A 10,692-nucleotide genomic window follows, 5' to 3' on the forward strand; every position below is an offset into this window, starting at 1 on the left:
ATTTTAGTTTACCATCTCAATGGAAACCCGCTTCTTAAATTCTAATCGCAAAAACGACCTGCAGTAAACTGTAAGGTTAGACACTTGGGTCCATAATTTAGTCTTTTGTTTTTAAAAAAAAAAAAAATTGGATACAGGGTGTGCACACTCACTGGATAGAGACATGGGGAGAAGAGACACAGTAAGAAAGCACCTCCCGGGGGGGATGGCCATGTTGCAATCCCTTCTCCTCCATTCTCCTCTCAGGACTTTGGGTACACATGCACACATGCCCAGCATGTCTTCCAAGGCACCATGTCCGGGACTTGAATTGTGTAGTCAGTCATTGGAACCTGGTTGCCTTAACCACCATGGCCTTGGCTGGCTCCATAATTTAGTTCTTATGGCAAGCAATCATTTGCTTGTGGAAAAATAAAGCAGCGTTGCTTTGTGTCTGCACTTAAGACACTCATTTGATGCAGTCATTCTCTTCTTGGCATCTACAAACAAGCCGGCTCTGCTAGTTTTTTTTTTTTAAGTCTGCCATAGGATGTGTGATGTGTGCACTCGCTGGACAGAGAGACAAAGGGAAGGTGACACATCACTTTCTCCAGCCCCTGGGGAGGATGGCCACACTGCGATCCCTTCTCCATTTTCCTCTTGGGATTTTGGGCATCCACATGTGTCCGGTGTGATTTTCAAGCCCCTGGTCTGGGGCTCCAGTTGTGCAGTCAGCCATGTGGGATCCAGCCGCCTCGGCTTCCGGCCACTTTCTGCTCCTATACGTATTATTTTGACAGGTATAGACTTATATTTCTCCTTAACATACATTTACTTATACTCCCCCAGCCCCTTTCTTCCAAGATGTAGGATGGCTTAAAAAATACCTATCAAGGGGAACCAGCAGTTAGCGTAATGGCTATGTCGCTGGACTCCCACGTAGTCGACCGCAGTTCGTGTCCCGGACCCGGTGGCTTAAAACTCACGCCGGGCGCGTGTGCGTGCGTGCCCAAGATCCCGAGAGGAGAATGGAGAAGGGACTGCGGCGTGACCATCCACCCTGGGGGGTGATTTCTCGCTTTCTGTCTCTATGTCTCTCTCTGTCTGTCTGGCGAGCACACGTGCCCTACAGTGAAAATCTCTCCAAAAAAAAAAAACAAAAACAAAAACAAAAAAAACCCCACCTATCAAGTGCCAGAATGAAACGTGTGCTGTAAGGTTTTACCTCGATCTGGCGCTAAGGGTTAATGACCAAACCGAAGAGCGTGAACAATCAGACAAATGCAACTTCAGTGTGTCTATGGAGCTAATTTTCATTAAGGATATGAACACAGGATTAGGGTGCAGGAGTCCCTGAGTACTATTATTATTTTAAACGTTTTTAATTTGCTATAGGACACACATGTATGCTCACTGGAGAGATTTGGCAGTTTGAAAAATGCACGGAGTGTGCATTTGTGTCCAAAATTCCCAAAGACGTGAGAAAGGGACAGAGACTGCAGCATGACCAGCCCCCACAGGGAAGTGCTGTTTCACTTTCCCTCCCACTCTGACGAGTACACGTGACCTTTGGCAAAAATCAAATGAAAAAAATAATCCATATGCACTCATGGTAAAAACATTTTAAAGTACATATAAAATTGCATGTGAAGGGGACAACTCTGTCACCTGAGGCCCTCCCCATGGAGATAGCTGCTGTTACTTAGAGTACAGATGGCCAGACTGCCAGAGCAGGGCCAGGGCCCGGTGCTAGCACGGATGCCGAGCCGCTGGTTCCCCACCATCCCCGCTGGGAACTGCACTGCACACCACCTGAGGGCACTGCAGCTGCCAGAGCAGACACGCACACACAGGCACGCATGCCCTCCGTCACGGGGCCCCTGGCGCCACTGGTAAGATGACTTCGGAACATTTTACTGAGAAGAACGCATGAGGAACACCATAAAGAAACCATGTGAAAGGCAAACACGTGTATTTGTAAACATAGCATTTTATTACCAAAAATGCTTACATCCTTCTTACAACAAATCTCTCAGTGATTTAGCATGTTATATGCCATAAAAGTATATTATAGAATAGTCAAGCTAAAACAGTATCATTGGAAAGTATGCCAGATCGACCTTCGTATGCAAGCTACCTACTATAAGTATGTAAAAGAAAAAACCTTACAACTAAACTCAAAAGGTGGAATCTTCTTTTGTCAGCATTTATCGACACCACATTGCATGGTTGACAAGACTTAGGTCCAGCCCAAGGGTAAGTCTTGGAACACCCTGTTCGCTTGGAAAACCATGCTACGGGATTTTATTACAGGTAACAGGAATGTGTGCTGTGCTGAGGCCACGCCACACACCTGGGCTGTTTACGGTGCTACAAAGCGGACCAAAGTATAATCAACGTAACTGTTTTTTAATAATAGATGGTATTACAGGAAGGCACAAGTATCTTGCTCCTTGTATCAGGTCGTGCAAAGGCCTGACATTCACAGAGAAGTAAGAGCTGCTGGCATGACAGCCTAGCCTTCTTCTGCCCTTCAGGTCTAAGCTCACCTCCACGGCTGTTTCTCTTGGACACCGTGACCTGACCTGGACTTTCACACCCTTTAACCGATGGGCTCCTACTAGCTCAGCACAGTTCTGCAGCCCATGCTAACCTTCCCACTGCCAATGGAGCGATGATGTTCTGTCCACCGGCCACGTCCCCACGACAGTGGCAGTGAGCCCGGGCCTGTGCCCTCCGCAGTCCTTCACCACACTGGCCTCTGCCCTTCTGCAGTGCTTGTTCCCAGCTGGACAAGTCCTGCTGCTGCGCCCACGGAAGGCAGCACGGGAAGGCTGACCCCGTGCACAGAGGTGGTGGCCAGTGCTCAGTGTCTCTACGGGAGAGCCCACAAAGAAATGGATGGGAAATAAGGCAAGACGTCTGCTTTGATCAGAGAGAAGGCAAGACCTAAGTTCTTAAGAAGCTTGGAGGGATGACTGACGGTAAGTTGAGTGACTCATAAAGCGAAATAGCAAAAAGTCTGAGCTGGATGAAAATTAAAGGAACAACAACCTCCCAGGGCAATGAAGCTGTCTACACAGCACACCAACAGTTTAAAAACAGAGCCACCATTAGCTCTCCGAGGAGTCAGCTGCTGCTAATTCTCCCCGCATCAATTTGACTGGTCTCGCTTACCATCATGTGTATGAAGAGAAAGTTTCAGAAACTGAGCAGTAAATTTATGTAGAAAGTTAAGTGGAAGTAAATATATCCGAATACTGTTTTATAAATTCTCTTGAGGGTAAAACTGATTCAAGCATAAATTTAGTGAAAAATTAACAATGGTCAAATGATACCAGGACCAAGTCCCAAAGCCAAGTGAAATGCTGCCACACTCGGGCTGACAGTGTTGCAGGTGGGCGTGGGCGTGGGCACAGGTGCTGCCCACGTGGCAGGCCCCCTCCGCTGGGCGGCCACTGGGCTTGGACCTGGGCTGGAGGAGGGCGAGCCTAGCTCTCCTACCCGTCACAGGAGGTGCTACAGTGGTCTCCTTGTCAACTTCAGTTCTGAGTCCAGATTACTGGGTCTGTGTGAAGTGCAATTTCAAATGGGATTTTCTCCAAAGTACTGCATTCGACAATCTGTTTCCTGAAACACTGACAAGCTTCTGAATAACCAGCATGTTCTGTTTGGTTCTGTTGCAAGATTAAGAACAACATTAAGGTCTACAGCTTAAAACTGTCAAGTAAAGAAGGCTCTTTCAAAAACATCATTTCCATCTTAGGATTTCCCATTAATTGGCTGACAGAACTTGGCACCTAAATTCCTATTATGGAAAGCAACCCAGAATTTTGTTTTAATTATAAAGCATTTTGATGAGGCACTGGGCACCACAGAGATCTCAAATATGAACAAATTTAAAAATATTTTGGTTAAATTTGTTAGACAAATTAGACGGTTTGAATTTCATTGTCTACTGTACACCCTAATCTTAACACTTCAAGTGTTCCGCATAATAAAAAGAACAGATAGAAGATTTAAGATTTTTCTTACAGAATTTCTGAATCCTTTTGTTTTGAGGCCAAAAATATTCTAGCGTATCTGTAACTGATTAGACCCTACATGTTAGTACTTCTGACAGAACAGATCTTCACATCAAACTTGATCTCACTACTGCAAGTCCCCCTAGAGCTGGAAATCACTTTCTTCTGTGCTGAAAGAACCCCAAAGCACAAACAGAAATACAGACAGAAAAGCTGACCTTACTTATTCACCTTCTTCATTATGTCTAATGAAACTTCATCACAACAGGCCTTCCAATTATTCTCTTAGATGGGAAAAAACGGAGGCTCCTGAAACATGTACGTAAGGCTCTCCTCGGGTTTCCTGACTTTCCTTGGGCACATGAAGACAAATGCCCCCCGGCAGTCCATGTTTTTGCAAATCGGATAATCAGACTGCTTGGATTTCTGTTACTGGAAGTCAGAAAATCCACTGTCCAGAGAAATTGCAGAGGCTGTTTCTTTAAGATCTAGGCTATGTTCCGCCCAGCCCCCAACTCCCTTTTTCTAACCTTCACGGTCTAATCTCCTTGATAAACGTGTTTGACTATTTTTTGATAACAGTACCACAGGGGTTAAGGCAATTGTCTAAACATTACCTTGGCCATTTTTTGTTTGTTTTGTTAAATGTGCTATGAAGTGTTTGCGCCCACAGAATGGGGGCAGAGAGAGAGAGTGAGAAAGCATCCCTGGAGGGGAAATGGCCACAACTACAATCCCTCCTCCTCCATTCTCTTTTCAGGACTTGGACTGTACAGCTGCCATGTGGGATCCAGCTGCCTGAACCACCATGCCACTGGCTGGTCCACCTTGAGTCATTTTAAATCATTTTTTCATGAACCAAGCTCACTGGAAATAGGTACACCGGAACAGTTTCACTCTTGAGGGACACCTCATTTCTTACTTTGAAAAATATTAGCTGTTGGGCCAGCCAAGTGGTGAGGTGGTTAAGGCAGCTGGATCCCACATGGCTGACTATGTGGTTTGAGTCCCTGACCTGGGGGCCTGAAAAACAGGTTGGGCATGTGTGCACCCAAAATCCCGAGAGTAGAATGGAGAAACTGTGGTGTGGCTATCTGCCCTGGGGGGTGATTTTTCACTCCCTCTTTTCCATCTCTCTCTAGCAAGTACATGTACCATATAGCAAAAACTAAAACAAACAGTTAAGAGGCAGAGGTAGAGTATCTCTTGAAATCAAATGTAAACAGAAGTTGTGCTGCGAATCCCTTTGAAGCAAATTTAAACAAGGAAGACTCTTCACGGAGCCCCACTACGTAGCTTCTTGCTGTCATGTAACTCTCCTTACAGAGTTAGGCCGAACCCTTACAGCCCGCTGCGTTCAGAGAGGTGGGCCAGTTTGCTTGTGGACTGTCACTTCCCCTCGAACGTTCTGGAGCTGCCACCTCGATTAGGTCAATGTTAAGGGGCTTCTAAGACTTCCTCTCTGGACAGGAAGGGCTCTCTCATTACCGACACAGGTTCTTGCAGATGTTTCAGGGGCTCGTCGACGACATAGATCACATACTGTGTGCCCATACCTTAAATACTAAGAGCCCGTGTGTCCCACTCTTGACATGTCTGAAAGAGCGAGTTTAAAAATGGTGAAAAGAAGTTTTATAACCTCTTTTACAGCTCACTTTCAGACCATGGGAGACGCATGTAACAGTGAGCAACTGCTCTTTAAGCTGGGAGGCTGACACGCTGATGCGTGTGATCCGAATCCGACCTGCTCGTCTGCATATGGCGCTGTAAAAATGCAGATGTTCTGGTCTGACAGCTCCAGGAAAGCCACGGAATAGTTATTTAAAGGACATTTTCATTACTGTATTTCCCAGAATTTAATTTACAAGGCCTTCTAAGCCTATTTTCCTTCTTCAGAATAGAAAAGAAAGAAACACAAGACTTACAGAGAAGTTCTGAAATTAAAAGTACTTTTCTTTCCCTTTCCATAGTTAAAAACACAGGGAATTGAGAACGTCAAGGAAGACACCAGCCACCCACGGGAGATCAGTCCTGCAGCACAAGAGCCATGATCCCTTCAGACGTGGGGCTATTGGGACGTGTGTGCACGGGGAGGCCGGCCCTTAGGACGTCACCATAAATGGGACAAGCAAGCGTGTTATTCCAACAGGAACCAAGTGCGGCAGCTGCTCTGAGCAGAACTGCTCCGGATTCTGCTGACAACGGGTGACAGAGGCTCCGTGTGGGACCGAGAAGTCTTGTGACAGGTACTGCTCCCAATCATTCCCACGGAGGAGCCTGAGCCACATCCTACTTCATGTTCTTTTAATAAAAAAATGATAGTGAAATAGTCATCATGGGGTCAGGGAAACACTGTGTGAAAGGAGAGCTCTGGAGGCCCTGGCTTCTGGGACTGGACACCTGCAAAGAACTGACTTCGATTTCTCTGAAATAAATCAATATACACTTGCAGCTAATTAATGACTTCTGTCTTCTGTTCCATCCCAGAGTTTTAAAAAATGGCCTAGCATCATAAGAGAACTGAAAGAAGATTTTATAAATAGGCCATGTCTCAATTCCTTTGAAATCTAGCCCTTTTCTTAATAAGAAATAATAAAGAAAACAGGAAATGTGTATTAGATCATTGTGTAGGTTAATCATCCCAAATGTGTTCAAAATAAAGTACTGCTTACATCTTTAATATTCGCCTTTATATAGAAGTGAACAAAATATAGGAAAATGTTTTCCCAGGGCGTGGATTACGGAGGAGACAGCAATTTCATTGTGGTTAAGCATTAAAAAGAGACTACATGAGAAACTGCACCATGTCGATTTCTTAGACAGAAAATGAAAACAGAGAGAGAAGAGAAGAGGCCTTAGAAATATGTGATTCCGTCTTCTTAATAAAACATGTAGCTACAACCACAGAGTCATTCCCTGCACGTGGGAGGGAGGAGGGAGACATCATGAAGAGAAAGCTACTGTGAGGCGCCGAGGGGACGGACGAAGGGACGGACCTGCGTCAGGCTGATGTAGCAACGCCCGGGTGTGGTGACAGCACATACATGCCTCCAGCAAGACGAGGCTCAGAGGACCCTGCCTCCCCGGTGCACTGGGATGCCAAGCAGCCAGTAGATACTGGTGGATTTGGTGGAAAAAGTGTAATAAAGGTCAGAGAATTCTATCTTTTTTTTTTTAGAAACAGGATAGGAAGGGTCACACCCCATGTGGCTTTCTAGGTGATGACTAAAGCAATCTTTGCTTTATTTTGTTATCATGGAGACAGAGGCCTAGTCTGGGAATGTTAGGGCCACACTAGGGTGGTGGCCTGGACCCACCTGGATGTCTATGAAATAAAGTCAAACCCCACCTTGAGTACAGAGAGCCTGACCCTGGGATCTTGTGATTTCTACAGAAATTTACTGATTTAATCTGGGTGGGGCACAGCTATGGGGTGAAGGAGTCACAAGTATTTTAGAGTTTTCACGAACTATATTCTTTCTATATGATTTCAACAAGAGAGCAAACAATTTCAAGAGCTTCAGACACAACAGGGAAAAGGGAATCACTTTTACTTAATCTGAGTTATAATTTTCTCATTAAAATCTATCCATATCAAGTAGGGGGCACAAAGAAATAACAATTATTTTTAAAAGTTTCGACTGTTTGGTTTAAGGATAGCTCTGCAAACACAATTTAGTTTGGAATTCAAGCTGTTTCATTTCCTACTTAATCTTGTGAATTTCCTTCTCTTATAATACTCAGGTTGGAAGGGTGCCAAATTAGACCAGGAGCAAATTTTCACCAACTTCACTTCAGTGCTTTATTTTTAGATTATATTAAAAACCTCATTAGGCTCCCTGAGGGAAGAGAGTGTTAACCACTAACAGCGGCTGGGGAAAATAAAGAAAATGGAAAGATACGCTAAATTGCTAACAAGGAAAGCTCTCTTAAAACAGCTGGTCTGAGGTCGCTGTAAGAGCGAACAGAAACTCATTACTACAAGCGGGGGAATAACCTGAGCTTGGAGCGTCTCTTACCCTAGGCTAGTGAGGGCTAGCCGGCCGCCCCAGTGGCGCATGTCCTTACTATTACTTCCAGATGGGGCTTTGGAAGGGCGGGCAGAGGGAAGGCGGAGCGCTCTGAAGTGGAGAGCCAAGAGCGTGAGCCTCCGCACAGCAGAGGTGCTTCAGAGACTGCGGACGGCAGGACTGGGAGTAAAGGGGTGCTGAATGAAACTTAGAATTTATTCATGTATTTACAGAATTTGTGACCTTTAAGTAATGGTCTCATAAATACAGACTACAACTTTACATACGCTAAGCCACAGACCCCCGTCTCTCCCCACCAAAATGCTTGTGTCAAATAACTGACTGATGGACAGATGGACACACCTCCTCGGTGCCCTCTCCTCCCTTCTCTCGACACCACTGCCGGCCAGTGCAGTCATGTGCAGGTCTGTTCATCCTGGGGCTCCTCGACCGCCACCATCTTGATCGTGAGACTTTCCTTAAAAAGGTGCCAACTGTGCTTGGTCACACACAGCACGTCAAATGCAGACCCAAGTGCACGAGGCATTTCCAATTATCGCTGCTGATTTCCTGTATGTACCCTCACCCAATCCAGTCAACGAAAGTGCTTTAGAGATGGTGGGAGGGAACTGTTTCCATGAGGCCTATAAATAACCCGTTTGGGCTTCAAATAATAATTGCCCCCCATTACGATATCCTACCACATTTTAAATGCTACAACTCCCCCTAAAAGTGGTAGTGGGAAACCAAGAACATTATAATCTCCACAAGGTATGTCTTCCCCTTAAGAACCACAAAAGTGCTAATTTTCCCTTTACAAACATTACATAAAGTCTTGATTACAAAACTACTTAGCAATTTAATCCTACCATCCGTACAATGATACGTTCCTCTTCAGCGAGGTCAAAGCTGGTGACGCAGTCCCTGTGTGCACCAGGGGTTCCTCACATGACAGAAGTCTGTAGACTGAGACACCACCACTGCAGTCTTCCAGAGAGTGCACTGGTCCATTTCTGAGAACCCTCTTTGCATGAAGACAACTCCAGACCGCCTAGGCAAAAACTGCTGGCAGGGACCCCAGCCCTCCTGCCAACTTTCAGGACCACCTACTTCATCGGCAAGTCTGAGGGGCTGAGGTGCAGTCAACAGCAGCTTCGCTTGGGCTCTGAAGGCTGTCTGCGGAGTTTGAAACCTTTGCCACCAGACGGCGGGTTGGTATCTGTGGATGGAATCCTTCGACCTATATCAAGATGAGAGGAGGGAAGGGATGAGCTTTTAATCTGGCAAATCAGGGCTTTCTTAGATACAACAATTTTTCTGATGCAATTTCATAGGTTTCCTTAAAGTAAGAACAAAGTTTAATCATCTTTTATTTTGGAATACTCTCAGGTTTTCCAGAACAGTTGCATAGGTGATAGGTTTCTGTAAGCATGGTGCCCAGTTTCCCTGAATGCTAGTGTTTTCTATCACCAAAAGACGCCTGTCAAAATGAAGAATTCAATGTCATCACATCACTTTTAACTAGACTTTTTCAGATGTCAGTAGTTTTTCCACCGACGTCCTGCCTCTGTCCCAGGATCTAAACAAGAACGACATATGGCACTTAGTTTAAAAAAAAAGAATGCAAAGAAATTAAACATTAAAAACGTTTTGAGTAGGTAATGCATACGCATTAAAACAAATTCACTTAGGACTCCACTGTGGTGGGACAAACAGGAGGGCATTGCTACACCATGGCTGGGGCCGGGGCCGGGGCCGGCCTGAGTCTGGCTTCCAGCCCGACCTGAGTCCGGCTTCCAGCCCGACCTCAGCAGTCTCTAGTGCCGGTGCATGCCTAGGTCCTAGCTAGCTGGGAGGCTGGGGCAGGGGGCTGTGATGTAGAGAGACCCTGTCAAAAACACCTCTCTCTCCCCTCCTCCTGCACATTCTCTTTTTCAAAAAAAAATGCATCAGGACATTCCTGTTCCTGGGTCTCACGGCAGAGGTCATCTCTCTGACCCACTTCCTGTGCAGCCTTCCAGAGCAGGGCTTCTCAGTTGCCCACAGGCAAACCTACATCCCTGTGCCAAATGAGGAAACCACACGTACACCCTGCTCTGCCCTTGGCTGTTCCCACTTACTATCGCCTGGGGACCATGCCACTGCAGCACGTGGAGAAATGCTTTCTTTTAAACAGCTCTAAAATGCTGCACCGTATGGCTACGCCATGATTTGCTTAGTTTGCTTCCAGTGTTTTGAGTTATTCACGACGGTGCAGGGAGTGCCTGTGTGTGTCTGAGAGTGCACATGCAGGGGTGGAGTCAGGCCACGCCATCCTACTCCCGGGTCTGTCTGACACCTGCGCCGCACTCCCAGTGCCCGTGTAGGCCAATGAGAGGACGTGCAACTGAACTATTGACAGATGCTGCCAATCGGCTCTCAGAAGAGGCTGTGCCACTTTATCCCATCGATGAGGCATGAGAATGCAGGTTTCACTTTCCTGCTCCATGAAGCATAATGCGGATTTTGAGGGAAACCTTAAATCCCTCCCCTGCCTGCTGGTAACTCCAGGCTGCTGCATGTGGCAGGCTTTCCCGACACTCTCCACTTCCTAACTCTCCTGCACCTCAGGCCCCGAGTCGCTCAGGACACCGAAGTGCGCCGTTCTGTATTTCTCTACGTGGCTACCTCCCTCATGT

The 10,692-nt window shown here is 46.2% G+C and overlaps 1 protein-coding gene across 1 annotated transcript in view; it reads right to left on the reverse strand.

The window, feature by feature from the left end:
• Positions 1–8,201: 8,201 nt before the first annotated feature.
• The window catches only part of RAB22A (RAB22A, member RAS oncogene family), a 42,529-nt gene continuing 40,038 nt past the window's right edge, over positions 8,202–10,692 (reverse strand). The window contains exon 7 of the mRNA XM_006141874.2: positions 8,202–9,254. Within this exon, the coding sequence (XP_006141936.1) occupies positions 9,157–9,254 (98 nt within the window). The 3' untranslated portion in view covers positions 8,202–9,156. The remainder of the gene's footprint in view (positions 9,255–10,692) is intronic.

This window comes from Tupaia chinensis, unplaced genomic scaffold (genome assembly GCF_000334495.1).
Source record: "Tupaia chinensis unplaced genomic scaffold, TupChi_1.0 Scaffold000066_1, whole genome shotgun sequence".
Lineage (NCBI taxonomy): Eukaryota > Metazoa > Chordata > Mammalia > Scandentia > Tupaiidae > Tupaia > Tupaia belangeri.